The sequence below is a fragment of the Scleropages formosus genome, chromosome 9 (assembly GCF_900964775.1).
Source record: "Scleropages formosus chromosome 9, fSclFor1.1, whole genome shotgun sequence".
NCBI classification, from domain to species: Eukaryota; Metazoa; Chordata; class Actinopteri; order Osteoglossiformes; family Osteoglossidae; genus Scleropages; species Scleropages formosus.
In genome coordinates this window covers 24,275,491-24,292,172 of record NC_041814.1, presented here as the reverse complement: position 1 = coordinate 24,292,172, position 16,682 = coordinate 24,275,491, and the positions used below count along the sequence as shown (strand labels likewise).

Here is a 16,682-nt window from a genome sequence, read left to right as displayed (position 1 = left end):
GTTCTGCATTCTTCAACTTCTTTTTTTTTTTTTTAGCAGAACTCAATTGGCATTATATAAGGAGCATAAAACCAGTAAATGCAGTTACTAAAAGTATATTAGGAGTTATGAAGCATCTGTCTGTACGTATAATGATTTCTGTCATGTCACAAAACAGAGGCGTCGGATTTTTGCATAGTATGTCAAATGGAATATAGTCTTTATTACAACGGTTGTCAAACCTTCCTGACGTACAGCTGGAAAATAAGAGTGATTCACTGCGTCTCGCGGATGAATGTTATTATACACAGATCTGAAAAACTGGGACGTGTTCTTTAACGCAGCATGAGTTTAACCTCTTCTGATGGCTGCTCACACTGGTGAGTGGTGGTTGAGGAACTTGCAGGGAGCCTTTGTGCTGCGCAAACAAATTCCCTTTGTTCCCATCGCGCATCTGAAAGTATCTGAGGCACGACATTGTTTAATCTAGTTTATCGGTCAATTAAGGTCGGTCGACATGCTCCTATTCCTCCTTTCTGGTTCTCAGGAAATGGACTGGGCGGGAGGATGGGGATGGAGAGATAGTCTTGTTGTCGGTGACATGTTCTGGGAGGCTTATCCTAACTGTGTTTTCTTATTCATCAACAGGGCTTTTTACCTTGACAAATCCAATCTACTACCAAGCTCTGCACCCAAAGCTGCCTTAATAGACAAGGTAAATGAATTTTTATCTATGTCGGTCCTGGGATATCTGGGTAAAATCTGGAAGTGTGCTGATGGCAGTGTTGTCCAAAGGGGACATGTCAAAAATGGAAGGGTCTTGATAGTCACATTCCAAAGCTGGACATGTCTTTTAGAAGAATGTCAACTTTCTGGATCAAGCTCGTATACTTATGGTGGGATGAGAATTGGGCAGGTGGGATGGGTGGAGACGTAATGATTGATGATCATTGCTGACTTTTGGTTCTCAACCCTTCTCCCCTCCAGCTGATGCGTCCCCTGAATGCGGTGGAGGAGCTGTACCGGCTGATGGAGCGCTTCATCAGCTCCCGGCGCACAGCTGCCTGCCAGTTTACAGCCTGCGGGGCCTCCGGGGTGGGCCTGCTCTCGGTGGCCTCCGAGCTCTGCAACCGACTGGGGGCCTGTCACATTGTCATGTGCAACAGCGGGGTTCACAGGTGAGTACTACCTTTCCATCTCGATGTCTTGCTCTTGCGCTCCTTCCATCTCACGCTTCCTCCCTTGACCCTTAGCCCCTTTCCTGTCTCACTCCCTCTCATTCTCTACATTTCTATTTCAGTTGCTCTTACACACTATTGCTTTTCATGCTTCGTAATGCACACCAAGTTTATATCAAAGCTACAAGCACTTTTATCATCCTTATACAGGGACTTCATTAGCCTTCCTTACTTATTAATATGCTTGGCTATTAACTCCTCTTCGTGAAGGTGTATTATCATGGAAATCATCATTAACATTCAATTTTTTTTTATCTTTGAGAAATGATTGTGGAGGTTTTATGTGAACTCTACACTCCACAAAGGAAGAGTCATTAGATTAATGTACTGTTCTCATTAGATTTCATTGCAGTGGAGATATTTCACCCGAGTGCATGGTTATTCATCACATGACTGTGTGGAAATGGACTGTATGAGCATGACAAAAAATGTGGCCCATTCCTTTCCTGTTCTTCCTGCCTCTATAATCTTTTTCAACATACTAGATGTGTATCGAAAACTGACCCCTGAGGGAAATCTGAATCATGCCATCAGAACAAAGGTCTTGTCTTAGCTGGGAGCCATAGGAGCCATAACTCCTCAATGAGTTGCAGCAATTGCAGGAAACACATTCTATGTCAGAATTCATTATAAATCCTCAAACTTCCTTCTCGAGTACTTGCTGTGTTTCCATAAGTGGTCCCTAAATGGCAGGATCAACTCTTTCTGAAGGGATCTTTAATTTCTTCCCACAGCATCCTTCCTGTCACCTGAGGTCTCATTTCAGCCAAAAGTTTCATACAAACTTTAATTAATGTAGCAGACTCTGAGGTCAACGAAAAAGGACGGCATTATGAATGGTGAAATCACATCATGCATATTATCAATATTTAATTGTTCAATAATATTTAATATACATTCAAAACTTAAATGTAATAATTAAAGATTTAAGATCATGCTCGGATCAATCCTTTACTCAGCTACTCCTATAATGTAACATAAATGTTTATATGTATCTCAAAAAAAAAATACTAGGAAAGTGATCAGGAATTATTGATATTCTGAGTTTTATGTAGCTACTCGTGTGATGAACATTGGTTCACTTGGCTAAAGAAACTAAGAATCACACGTCTGCATCTAAACCTCTCTTTCTGCTAATGTAATGCACACACTGTATTTTCTATGAGATGTAAGTCACTTTGGAGAAAAGCATCTGCCAAATGAATAAATGTAAATGTCAATGAATATTATGAGAACCAAATAGTGAAATTTAGGTGGCATACATGTGGCATTTGATCTATTTTGATGTCGCTAAATTTACTACAATTTGTACTACTACATATGTTTTATGTAGCCAGGACCTACCAGCTTTTTCCTTCCCCCCTTTCTTGCCCTGCTGCACATATCCACATAAATCCCACAATTCAGAGGCACAATCCAAACGGATAAAAAGAAACACGCGATAAAAGCTGATTCTAGCTCAAACCGCCACCCCCTGTGGAAGAGAGGTTTAATTTGAGAGGCTCTTCTCGAGAGCACTCCTTTGAAAACAGATCCATTTTATCAATGCCTTATCAGAGGGAGTAACTGCCTTGCAGCTTCTCTGGCCCACTAGTCAGGTCCTTCAGATGTTTTGCATGCAAATTGAAGCCCTCTCGAAACAGCAGGGTCCCCTAATCAGCTAATTTATCGGCCACCTCCCAGCTATGCCGTCGCAATGAGAGAGTCGCAGAGGTAGTTACTGTTTCTCCCACTCTGATTGGTTGATTATAGTCAGGACCATATTTTTGAACATTTTTGGATCGCGGTTAACAAGCTGTTGTGGATATGAGCACTGGTCTTCGGAGGCTCTCACAAGTAAGATGGGAAGGGGGGAAAGTAGACAAAATCAAGCAAGGCCACTGCTGTTGTGGCACTCCGCTTGGTCCCCTAAAGGGCCGGGTCAGTGCAACTTTGTCGTTTGTTATCACAGACTGCGGTTACTGTCCCCTTGGGGGCCTTTTATCAGACTGCCGGTGATTTACACACTCAGTGTGCTCTGTGGGAGTGTTTTTGGGTGGGAATGAATCACCGGCTGCACCTGAGGAAATCCCAGCATGCAGAGCAGGGCTGGGGTTGTTTGCTGCTGGCAGCTCCGCGTGCAAGGTTCTTGTTGCTTTTTTTTACAAATAAAGTCAGCCGTCTGAAGCTGGATTAAATCCCGTTGTGATGCCGTAACAATTTGCATTCCAAGTACTGAATCATACTTTACATATTTTTTCTGTGTGGTTTTATTTCAACCGCATGTTGGATTTGCTGTGTGAAAGTTTTTAGAAGTGACTGTTATAAAATGCCAAATAAACATGATGCTTATTGAAACATGTTTCAGGAGCAACATGGCTATTTTTTGAGCATAAATTGTCGCAGATTCAAAGGAAAAGGTTTCAGCTAAATTTACATTTATTCAATTATTTTCTCCAAAGCGGAGAAAATAGAGTACAATTCGTGCATTACATTAGGAGACAGAGACATAGATGCAGACATGTGATTCTTAAGTAAACCTAGTTTGTTACTTTCCACTTGATGCACCGATGTTCATCGCATGAGTACGTGCACAAAACTCAGGATAGATGAATCCTGATCACCTTCCTACAATTTTTTTTTGAGGTACACAAACATTTACATGCAATGTAGGAGTAGCGGCTGTGTAAAGGCTTATTCGGAGATTATAATAAAGTTACGGTGCATGAACATTTACACCATACATGAGATGGAGAGATCTTGGGTGAAGTGAGTCTGGAAGAGATGAGTTTTCAGACCCTTCTTAAATGTGGAGAGAGTTTCGGCAGTTCTGAGTGAGAGTGGGAGGTCATTCCACCACAACGGAGCCAGAACCGAGAACCTCCGTGCTTTATCTTTTGTGTGCGGGACCACCAAGCGGTAGAAGTAGAAGAGCAAAGAGGTCTGGTTAGGGTTTAGCGGTTGATCAAGTCTTGTAAATAACTGAAGCAGTTCTACTGACGCATTTGTAAGCAATAACCAGGGTCTTAAATTTGGTCCGATAAAATCTTGAATTCTCAAGATTTTGCAGTTCCGCTGCCTGAGAGTTTCTTCAAATCTACTCCTTTAACAGGCATGAACGATAAGCAGAAAAATGTTTAAAATTATTCTTTTAATTTGTTATCAGATTGGATCAATAGCAGTATCTTTCAAAGAAATGTGCAGATGGACTGAATCAATACAATGCAAACTCCAGCGGAAGCTTTTTCCTGTATCTGTTGTGAGCTGTCAATCACAGAATGCATGAAGCTTACAAGCTATTTGACAGAAGGGATATGAAAACAAAGGAAACGAATTTTGCGCACTACAAATTACAAGTACTTCACTATGGCCTGAACAAGTCCACGCATGTTTTCAAGATGAAAAATTTAGCAATTTTTGCATATTCATCATTTTTGTTTAGGTGACTTAATAGCTTTAGTAAGTATTTGCGGCTTTATACGCACGTGTTTTTTTCTGTAGGAATGTCATCAGTTTGGGAAAGGCGCTGCTGTTTGTACAGCGCTGCTACGAAATTGGCGGGGAACGGAAACGTTGACAAGCATTGAGTTATAAACATTAGTGTCTGATGTAACATCCACGAGGGCCATGAAAATTTTTGAAGTCAGCATAGTTATGGACAGCCTGGGATACTTGTTCCATTCTTCCCATTTCTACGTTGAGCTCTTGCCTCCATTTTTAAGATTTCTAGTAGAGACACACATTAGGGGAGCAGATCAATACAGACCAGCGATAAAATAGAAATTCTTGCGACCTGTTAGCCACATGGGTATCCTCTGTCAACACAACCATTTTGGTCATTTATTGGAAAGGCAGTAGAATCTGACATCCACATGTACTTTCCCCGGGAGTTTTGAAGCCTCCATCACTGTAGTGTCGACAGATGATTTACCAAGTCTCCCAATGAAGCAGGAGGGGTGCTGATGTGTGAATTTTTCAGGAAACTTGCTGCGTGCATAATATAAAAATGACCTAAGCAGCACACATGCCTGGACACATCATAGAACAGATATTGAACAAATGTTCTACTCTGATTCAAGAGTGATTTATTAATATGGTGCTGCAAATTTGCTGCTGTTCACATTTACAATATGCTAACTTATTAGTCTGGCTGTGAAATGTGGGGAATAAGTATCAGGTGAGAAGTTAAGTTGTCTGTATGTGCTGTGGTTTTTTTTGTGTGATAGTCCTGCCCTTTGGTCTCTCATCAGGTGTACCCTGAGTGTCACCCTTGAGCAGGCCATCCTTCTGGCCAGGAACTACGGCCTTCCTCCCCGTTGCATCCTGCAGGCCACAGATGTCATGAGGAAACAGGTAAAGAGTCACCTCCAAAGCCTCATCTCCTCTCTGATCCATGAGGCTTTTCCAGCTTTTCCAGGAAGCATTCATGCTGTTGGGAATGAAGGCCAGTGGAAAGCTGGCTGAACTCCTGACTGAAATCCTCCAATGATGACGTGAAGATGTTATTCACAGCTGGCACTGTGAAACCCCCTAAAACACCAGCCTGAATAAAATCTCTGCTCTTCAATTCCTTTCATTTCCTTCCTTTCTTCAATACTTTTAATCCCGTTGAGAAAATCACAAACACAGCTTGCACTGCTTGTTTTTTTTTTTTTTGTTTTTCTCTCAAGGAGACTCTTCCTAAAAGTCAGAATAGGCTTTTTCTGCAGCTCAAAATGTGGCTATCGCATATTTTTGTGTGTATCTGTAAGTGTCTTTTTATTAGTTATTTGACTCATCAGACTAAGTAAAGGTGGAGGTGTTGATGTGAAAACATGAATGTGTAACAGAATGAACATTATAGTGGCAAAGACAGCTACATACTGGATTTGTAAGGCATAATTGATTTTCGTTGTATACTGCTGCCAATGCAAAGAACACCTTAGCTTGCGAATTCTTTCAATACTGATTTTAATGTATAGCCTGTAAAAAATCTCATATTGGTGATTTTGACGCTTGATGTATTTTGTTTTTTGGAAAGAGAGCAACATTATTGGAAAGCTTGAATTATTACTTGTTTTTCCTGGCATGTGTGATTGAGAGTCTTTTTTTAAACACACACACACACACACACACACACACACACACACACACAAACGTGCACACACTCACACTCATGCACGTTCTCTGTGGCCATCCTGATTATTACGAATTACATCCCACGGACAACAGACTGTAGAAGGCAGTTTGAATCTAATTTATTAAACCAGCCTTTCTTTGTGTTGTGGGCTGATAAAAAGCATTAGATGTATTAGACATATAGATGAATATTAGATAAATAATATTAATATTACATCAAATACTGAATGTTTTCCTGGTAGCTTCAGCTGTATCTTTTGCAGCGGGGAACTCTCGGCCAGCAGACCTTGACGTTCCCTGCAATGCCTTATTAAACAGCAGCTCTGCTCGGGTTCTGTCCAAGGCTGTAAAAGGAGCTAGGTCCGTTCAGGGTCTATCCAAACAGTGGGGAGACTCTCCTGGGGAGTGGGAAATAAGTGGGGGGGGGGGGGGGGGTAAGCTTCTCAGTTAACAAGTGTGGAACAGCTGCTGTTTAGTCTTTCTAATTGTTTGTACCGTAGGTTTTGGCTGGAACAAAAAATGCATGAAATTAGCTGCAAAGGGGTATACTCACAAGGTGCCTACAATTTGGGCATTTATTAACACCATACTTGAGTCTGAAAGCTTTAGTACAGTCAAAATTATATTATATTTGAACAATATACCAAGAAGAGACCAGAATATGACATAATCTGTTTATTAAATTCAATGAAGAATAACTGAGTATAAGGGAATGTTCACGGTGGCACAGTGGGTTGTGCTGGTGCCTCATGGCTGCTGGGCTATGTGTTCAGACTTGGGTTTGAATTCTATTCAATATGTGTGGAGTTCACATGCTTTCCTCCCTATGTTCATGTGGAATTCTCCTGGGTACTCTGGTTTCCACCCACAGTCCAGAGATATTTGTTTCAGGTAAACTGGTCACTCTGAATTGCCGTTAATGCGTATAAGTAGGTGTCACTGGACAGATGGACAACCGGATGGATGCATGGATCTTTCAGAGAACTTAGTGGCACTTAGCTTAGTATAAAACTTAATACTGTAAGCTGCTCTGGCCAAAGGCGGCAGCTAAATAACAGTTACATCAGTTAAATAACAATAACTTCTGAGCTGTTCAGTACTCTGTCCCATATAGCAGCACTTCAAATCCCAGTTCATTGTATAAAATAAGTAAGACTGGAGTCACTTCCAAATGACGCAGGTTAAATAAAAACTGCAGGAGAAGGGGGACTTTGATTGGCTTGTGGGCCAACAAAAGACAGCTCAGTTTGCCTGGGTCTTACATTTCTGTCTCAGGAGGCTCTGTATGAATATGAATAGTTACTGCCCTATGCACTGGAGCCTGGTTGTTTATTAATGTGGACTCCGTGCTACGGGGTCTGGCCTTCGCAGCTTTGTGTTTGCATTGAGGCAAGCCACAGAATGGCTCTGGGTTACCACAGAACCTGTAAAATTCGCTGCCCTCGCACGTAAATCCAACTCTTTATCCATAATGCCGAGTATATGAGTTTGTGGAGTCTGTTAGCCGGAGCTTGTTGCAAAGAATGCCTTGAGATTGCGGTTTCCGCTTTGCTTTGTAGTTATGTGCAAATATAAATATGGAATAAATAATCCTTACTTTGCATGAACTCAAAATACTGGTAGTAGGATATTTGTAGAAAAACATTTGGTCCTAAATTGTACGCTGTCGCGCAAAAATGGATGTTGTCCCAGAGGGCAAATGATGGTCGTCTAATGTGTTCACTTCCCAAAGGGAAAAGTCAAATGGTCGTCCTGGGCCTCTTTGAGTGTGTGTGTGTGTGTGTGTGTGTGTGTGTGCATGATCTACAAATGCCCTGCTCCGCATCGGTGCAGAATGAGGCAGGAAGTTGAGATGGAATGAATGTGGAAAGACGGAGACCTCTGATGTAATGATATATGGGGACGTGCCGTCACAATGATGCTATTGAAGCTTCCCTGTGGACCTCTGCCATGCTTCTCCTTTAGCTTTACCTTTGATGTTCTTCCTCTGCTGTTGATATAACTCCCAGGCTGTCAATACGCTCCCCCCCGAGCAAGATGGTGAACCCTGAGAGGCCGAATTTTTGTTTGTTATTCCTCCCTGTCATTCCCTCCGTGGGACGTTTCTGCTTGGACAACTGAAAGCAGACCCTAGCAACCCTATCGCCACCAGAAGGAGAGAGTCAGAAGCATGGGTGCAGCGGCACGTCCGACACGCTGTGAACGGCTGCTTATTTATGGTTACCGTATGTCCTGAAAAAGTAGAGATTTATGCCTTCATCCATTGCACAGGTGGTCCGTTATCTTTCCGCCTTGATAGAAGGCAATCTTGTTCTCCGGGGGTGCTGGGGAGGGTGGAATAAAGGCTCCTGTAACACTTTAAACGGCGGACTGGAAATGATTAATCGCGCAAGGGGTAATCGTGATGCGAAGTCATCGCTCAACAGAGGCTTTGGAAGCATTTAAAATGTGCTCCTCAAGTCAGCATTTCTACTGGCAAACAAGCACGTCCACCAGGCTGCGACAAGGCCAGAGCTTGCGAAACCCGAGTCAGCCTCTCGAAAACGTATTAATCATCCGCCCAGGTGCCTTGGCAGTGGTGTGGCGGTGGCTGCTCAAGGCTCTGTGAAATACAGTGGGGGGCCTCTCCTTCTTGGTAGAACTGCCTCATGTTGGGAAGCCAGGGTTGCGCTGAGGTCGGCTCTGTAAATGCAGACCGAGCGGCACATTTGCGATAGTATGATGAACCACGTCGCGTTTCCAAATTCGAAGCCACGAAAGCAGTCTTTTCGAAAACTGGCACATTGTTCATGATGTGGTCGGTGGATGGATCATTTGCAATGCCTTTTCATTGTAATATTTCCTATGTAGGGTTATACCATAATGGTGCATGATTTTCTTCTGCTACGACCAGGGCACCAGGTGTTGTAGTTACGATTGTCGCCTTGCAACCTGAAAGTCATCAGAGCAGATTGTTGCTGTACCCTTGAACAAGTTACTTACCCACAATTTCTCCAGTAAGAATGAACTGCTGAATAACTGATATGTGATTTTGAGATGCCTGCTGTACAAACCTAAAATTCTAGATTGTCGTGTGTCAGCCGAATAAAGGTTTATAATAATAAAGGTTTATATGAAGCAGTTTCAGTGCTAAACATAATTAGAAATGTTTTTGCTCAGAAATGAGTTTTAAAAGGAGTAGGAGGTCAGCGACATTGAGTGTTCTCCACTATGCCTACTACTTCTTGAGAGGATTAGATATGCTGTTCAGTGAAATCCATATTTTATCCTTTCTTTTTCTAACAGGGTGCAAGAGTTCAAAATTCAGCCAAGAATCTGGGAGTGAGAGACCGAACACCGTCTTCAGTCCCAAGGTAAATAGAAAGTGCTCATCTCCATTTAGAATCCTCTGCATGCCTTGCACAGCGTTTCTTCTACAAAAGGAGCAACGTTTTCATCCAGGCCATGTGCTTTTCCAGACAGTTCTTTCTTACGTCAAAGAACAAGTGGCTTTTGCAGCAGTGAAACCTTTTCAGTGTAGTGAAGAAGGAAAGTTCAGCCACCACTGACTCAGTTAGTGGAAGCTCAACCTCACAGAAACACAAATCAATCCTAGATGCATCATCCATTCATCCATCGTCAACAACCGCTTGTCCCGAGTGGGGTCGCGGTGAGCCTAACCCGGCAACACAGGGCGCAAAGCTGCAGAGGGAGGGGACACACCCAGGACGGGACGCCAGTCCATTGCTAGACACCCCAAGTAGGGCTCGAACCCCAGACCCGCCACACAGCGGGCACTGGCTGAACCTGCCATGCCCCCCCATCCCTCCAGATGCATCGAATATACAATTATTTATTTAGCTAATGCTTTTCTCCAAAGTGACTTACAATGTTAATTTACTTTACTTTTACAATTATTTACCCATTTATACAGCTGGGCAATTTTTTTGGTGCAATTTAGGGTAAGTACCTTACTCAAGTGTACTACAGCTGGAGGTGAGAATCACACCTGCGACCTTTGGGTCCAAAGATAGCAGCACTAACCCCTACACCACCAGGTGCATAGAAACATATACTAACCTCTTGTGCATTTTTTTAGAAAGCTGCTGACCTTTGTGAAATTTCTCCAGACCAATCCAAAAGGAGTTATAGAACAATTTTTTCTGACACACGCTAAAGCACTTAATTTGTTGTCCTCTGCGTTTTTGCCAATTCAGGCCCTTCACCCGTGCTAAGCCTACAACGCATGGTTATAGCTGTGGCAAGAATAACTGCAGGTCTGGGAGAGGTCACCTGCAAAGCCCCCCCTGGGAAAGTGTGTTCCTCACCTCTCAGACTGCACTCTGGGAGTTGTATGAACCTGCGAGCTGCAAACAAAACTAAACAAAAAAGTTATTCCATGAAAAAGTAACTTGCGTTGTATTTTCTGTATATTCCTTCAAATTAAAGGTGATGCGAATGGTATGAAATCGTGGAATTTAGTTGGGGCTTTTCCACTGGGTATGGCGTATCATTCTACCCTTGAGTGTTTTTTTTCTTTTTTTTTTTTTTTACTTTTACTAATGTAGCTAATCGGATTCAAATCAGCTCCCTGTTAAAGCGTTTCCCTTCACCACAGTGCAAGCTGTGCCCATAATATCCCCTGATATACACTGTTTCCCCCCCAAGGTTGTATAAGCTGTGTCAGCCCCCACCGCCGGATGGCGACCCATGAAGATGCCAGTTCAGCTAGGAACACAAGCTGGGTTGATCCCGCCTATGGACCAGAGGTTCAGAAGTACAGCCACCACCGATGGTCTGACATACCTGGAATTAAAACGGTCTTGCTGTGGCCGGCCATAGAGGACTGTCCTCGATGGCTTTCCTTGACTTCAGCTATTTGGTTTTCTCATTATTGTAAATATTAAATGTATATGTAACTCTATTGTTCCTTTACTTGTTAAAGAAATATGTTTATTAATGCAACATCCTGCTACATCACATCACATCTCATTTTATTTTATTTTACTTTTTTAGTTGCGTGGCATTAAAAATTAAACAAAACAAGCTAAAGAAGTGCATTAAGAGCGTAGAAAAAAATTAGCCTTTTTAAATCTACAAATCCATTTCCTGTAAATAAGTATGCTGGTTAGAGGGTGAGACATTTTGACGGTCATCGAGTGAGGATATTGTCACTTTTATGGCTACAATGCCTAAGACTACTTCAAAGGTCAATTCAATGTGCATTATGTTTATGGAATAATGTGAAAAAGGAGTGAAATGAGGAATGGTCAAGTTTAAATAGCGCCCCCCTTTGGTGAAGAGATGTACTGTAAGCTTGTGGTCCTCACCCCAGTCGTGCTTGGCGTCTACTCACTCTGTTGGACCTGTGTGAACAATAGGACTACCTGATACTTGACAATCTCACATTTTGCTTAATTAGGCATTAACATTTGTAAGAATGAAAAAAAAAAGCCTTATCAATACTGGCTGAAAGCAAAGGCTATGACCTCCTTTTGAATAAATCATGTTAAATATGCTGTTATGGGCACTCATGGTAACAAATAACTTGAGTTTTGTTACTGTGAAGTTTAATCTTGCCTGTCTTCCTTGCCTAGTGGGTGACTTGTCTTGCCACAATAAGACTAACCTCAGCAGCAGGTCTTTTTGTGACACGAATTGGTCTGATTTCAATCAGTGTTATATTTTACTCTGTACTAAAGCTCTGTTATTTTAAACACACACACACTTGTATAAAACCAGTACTCAGGACCAAAAGTGTTTTTTTTTTTTTTATTTTAAAAAAGCTCAGTACTTACTAATTCATCCATTACATATTACATTATTGTAATACTATGCAAATAAAGTTGCATTAGTGATATGAGCTATGTTAACTGTCCTCATAAATGTCAAATTATATTTTATATGCGCAAGTAATATTTCAAAAAAAGCCTTTATAATAATGTAAAGTCAAAGTGTTGGTTGACATAGCCACTTCTGATTTGTGTAACTTGGAAGAAATTTGTAAGCAGAAAGTGTAAAGAAAGGCATAAAAATATGTAATGTAAAGAACACAACTCACAGCAGTATTTCTTGAGTGAGGATGACAGTAATTTATTTTGTGTTATAAAACCTACCTGTCATAGAATATGCCATATCCACAGTATAATTTTACTGTCATATTAAACCAACATTTGTCATCATTGCCTGTTAACCTACAAAGTTGCTGTAGTTGTTAATTTCAAATAAACAGATTTTTAAAAAAATGCTCACTGGCCTTTCTCATGTCAACACAACTGGGTTTTCTGTCAAGTCAATTTATGTTTAACTCTGAATACATTAATATTGTGACTGGTTTAATAATTTTCCATCTGAGTAATCATCAGCAGTAGTTTTCTAACCATCTAAAACTACTGGGGCTGGTTGTTAAACAGCAGTATGTGCTTGTTTATACGCTCCTGACAGTAATTATTCTTAACCTATCCTTAGCATGATCCTACCATCAAAATGTCTGCATTACAGCAGCTGCTCTTTCTGAGAGAAGAATTCAGAGAACCGCTCAGTGATGTGATGCCTTAGATGACACTTTTCCAAGGTGACTCATGGTCTGCTCACCTCTCATCGCAGCTTTCTTCTCCGCTTCTTTTAAAGGAATATTTTTGGACCTGGTCTTCCCTTAGTATTCTCTGTTGTCCAGCATCTTAAGAGGTGCTTTTGGCTCTCTCAGGTTTTTCCTCACATCTCCTGGCTTTCTGTAGCTTATCCTCTATGCCCACTCCTTGATCCGGTAAAAGTTAGACACCAGCAACCAGTAGCCTGCTCTTGGATTTCAGCCAGAATCATTTATCATCAGCATGAGGTGGTCACATAGGACCTCTACTGTAATGGGTTCTTTAACCGCTGCACAGTGGGGCTGATGACCAATTCCAATCCTTTGGAAACTTACTGGAAGTGTTCCAGTAGCAGATGCAGATGCTGCAATTGACTGGTATATATTCCAGAACCACAGTGGCATTACTGCCAGTGAAGGTTGATGCTTTGTTTGCACTGTGAAGAAGAAAAATGAATGAAATTTCATTTATTGTCCTCGATCCAAGCATGATTTATGATACATATCCTTGTTACAGATGGATTCGGGAACACCCGTAAATGTCCTCTGACTATATCAGCATCATTTTCAGGACCTGCAGTTCAGGTATCCTACTCTTGCCTGCAACCTACTTATTCTGCGATATCTATAAATAAATAGGCTATAGGTGGAGGTGTGTTTTCATTAGCTGCTATGACCAATATGCTACAACAACCTTACACATGCCAAATATGAATGATGTCCACTGTCAATGCAAAAGAACTATGAATTATCATACATATAGTAGCTACTCTGCTGGAGGGAAGAATTGAATCCTGATTTTTCAAGCTGAAGCCAGAAACATGTCCTTTGTTTCTGGATACTGTCTGGCTAATTCGAATGAACATGTAGAGCAGAAAGCGAAAAGCTCATAAAAAAATGCTTTCCTAGAAATAAAATATTTACAAATTACACTAGTATTTAATTATGTAACTCAAGATTATGTATTATTTAAAGAAAAGGCTGCTTTAACCTGCATAAACTTGGAGGTTCAACTTTTGATTAAAATACACAGTAAAAGTAGAAAGAACGCATGTTTTACATTTACATTTATTTAGCAAACACTTTTCTCCAAAGTGACTTCCAATGAACTCGATGTTGTGTTATCATTGCTAGATACACTACTTGCAATAGGTCATTCATCCATACATCAGTATTAGCCATATGTTCCATGACATTGTATTATGTTACATTGATTTAAAGACTGAACTGCCTTCCTGAAAAGTGTCTCTCAGTTGTCGGGTGACTGACTAAGCTTCAGTCATCCAGGTGGTACTGAAGCTGAGGACCCCGGTGTTAAACCACACGCTAATCAGAAATGATCCAATGAAATAATGATAAAGCTGTGTAAACCATGGGATCCAGCAAAAAAAAAAAAGAGATGTTCATGTGCAGGTAGAGACCCGAAACAGCCAATAGGGACCTGTCTCAGGTGTACAAATGAGCATCTCCACTATTGGCTTCAAAGGAGAATTGGTCGCTAGGGAGCACATTCACCAAAGCAAGAGCAGAATCCCATCCTTTAGGAGCCAAGGCAGGAGCAGCAAGATCAGGATTCCTGTTCATCACAGCATCCTCACAACGTAGCAGAGAAGGTCCCGTCCCGTCCTGTAGGAGCCGGAGCAGTAAGATCGGGTTTCATCACAGCTTCTTCAGGAAAGCTGCAGAGAAGATTCCGTCATTTAAGAAGAGAAGCTGCAAGACCAATGTTCATCACAGCATCTTCTTCTCCAAAGCAGCGCTGAAGAGCCAGTCCTGTACGAACCAAAGCACCATCAGCGTTTGTGTTCATCACAGCATCTATCTTCACCGAGGCAGCAGAGAAGAAGATCCCGAGCCGAAGCATCTGCAGGAGCGGCACGATCTGTGGTGACCACTTTCGAAAATGTGCTCCTAATAGAGACAAACTTGGTGCTCGTGACACTCTCTCTCTTCACGCTGTCAGAAACCTAGTCGATTTTCTGGGTGAACAATGTTTCGCCCCTTCATTTAATGACATTTTTTTTACAACCGAACGCGTGAAATTGTTGCGCTGATTTGGCTTTTTTTTTTGATGCCGTTAATTTGAAGACGCTGCAAGATCCTCCTCATGGCGTCTCATCAGCAGTCAAGAATCCAGTTTTACTTGGAGAAGAACAAAATTGGACCCCTGTTTGAGGTAAGAGATCCTCGCCGGCGACAGACCCAGTACAGAAAACATGATTTTGACCACGTTTCTGCATTAATTTACGAGAGTCCTGGAATTTCTCGCTGAACATTCAATCATTGCGCTGCGCTGGCAGCCGAAAGTAAAAATCCCCCATGTTTCGGGTAGAAGGAGAGGATCTACTGTGCAAAGGGCTACAAAATGCAGAGGTGCACTTTGCATTGGACCAAGACGATAAAATACGGCGCTCTTTTTTAAACAAAAGAGCTCAAGTTCACTTTAAGGCAGCACTGGAGGAAGCGCACAGAAGGTGCCGCTCATTCTGCAGATGCACCCGTCCGACGTCTGCGGCAACGGATGGTCCTCCGTACCGTGGCACGTGCATCATGTCATATGCATGGATGAGTGACCCGGTGTAGATAGTGTACCTAGCAGTGTAAGTCACCATGCCATGGTGAATAAGGTGTGGGCTGATAACACTATATAGAGTTCATTGGAAGTCGCTTTGGAGAAAGGCGTCTGCTAATAAATAAAAAAAATAAATAAATGTCAATGTAAAATGTAAATGTGCACATATGCAGTGCGCTGCCTTCACGCCGTAAGCGATTTTCAACTCCAGCCCTGCTTTTTTACCCAGCTGCCCGCGGTGAAGGCAGCGCGTGCAGCACACAGTTGTTCGACTTCACGTGCTTGAATCCGAAAAGCCCGCAAGGATCGCGCGCACTCGCGCAGCCTGGGATGCTGGAACCATCCAGCGACGTGGTGCCGGTTGTTGAGCATCCGCACAGTTCCGGGCGCCGATCATTAGGCAGCCTGGGCGCGCGCACGCTGTGATCCCGTGCCCGCTGGGTTTAAAGGGCACGTGGCCGGTTGCGTGCAGAGGCTACAATGTAACAATGCAGCCTCGGGGCAGTTTTGATACATACAGTACTGTGAAAAAGTCTTAGGCACTTAGATGTTTCACAGAAATATTTGTTTTCGACGCTTATTTGTCTTCTGCATTAGTATCAATGGGAAAGAGCATATTTTACATTTCCAAGCATTCGTTTTGCAAAAAGTTCTAGTATTACAGTAAGGGTTTTGTATGTCGTCAAAGAAAGGAAGTAAAATGGTAATAAACCACTTTCCAAATAGAGAACTTGAGGTCTTTGTATGGCAAACCGATTAAGTGAAGCAGAAAGAGCTGTATAGAGGAAATAAAACTGTACGAGGGACAACCGCACTGAAAATGTGAGGTTTTGTAAGATGTGGCAGTTTAACCCTCAGATCTTACACCATGGCAAGAGTCAGTACTGCAACAAGACACAAGGTAGTCATCCTCGGGACAAGCGCTTCTTGTTGATGGATGGTTACTGAGCTTTGTAGGAAGTTCATTAATTAAGAGCATTATTTTCGGAATCATTCTCATGTTACAGCTTTTTACTCCAAGTGCCTAAAACTTTTGCACAGTATTGCATTTCACCGGGTGTGCTAAAAAGTCTTCTGATGGAGCAACTTAGTGCCCTGCTCAAGGATTGCTGATAACCTAAAATTCAAATTCAGTTTCAAAAGGCCGTACCACTTACCACTGAGCTTCAGCACCCTCGTAAAATGACATGGAGGATTTTTACAACTTTTACAGCCGGCAATCAGTTCA

The 16,682-nt window shown here is 42.1% G+C and overlaps 2 protein-coding genes across 2 annotated transcripts in view; both read left to right on the top strand.

Annotated features, from left to right (window-relative positions):
• The window catches only part of prex2 (phosphatidylinositol-3,4,5-trisphosphate-dependent Rac exchange factor 2), a 97,704-nt gene extending 85,665 nt beyond the window's left edge, over positions 1-12,039 (top strand). The window contains exons 36-40 of the mRNA XM_018754283.2: positions 628-694; positions 967-1,157; positions 5,447-5,549; positions 9,600-9,667; positions 10,962-12,039. Coding sequence (XP_018609799.1) covers positions 628-694; positions 967-1,157; positions 5,447-5,549; positions 9,600-9,667; positions 10,962-11,007 — 475 coding nt within the window. The 3' untranslated portion in view covers positions 11,008-12,039. The remainder of the gene's footprint in view (positions 1-627; positions 695-966; positions 1,158-5,446; positions 5,550-9,599; positions 9,668-10,961) is intronic.
• A 2,709-nt stretch (positions 12,040-14,748) lies between these two features.
• The window catches only part of c9h8orf34 (chromosome 9 C8orf34 homolog), an 80,940-nt gene continuing 79,006 nt past the window's right edge, over positions 14,749-16,682 (top strand). The window contains exon 1 of the mRNA XM_018753897.2: positions 14,749-15,058. Within this exon, the coding sequence (XP_018609413.2) occupies positions 14,990-15,058 (69 nt within the window). The 5' untranslated portion in view covers positions 14,749-14,989. The remainder of the gene's footprint in view (positions 15,059-16,682) is intronic.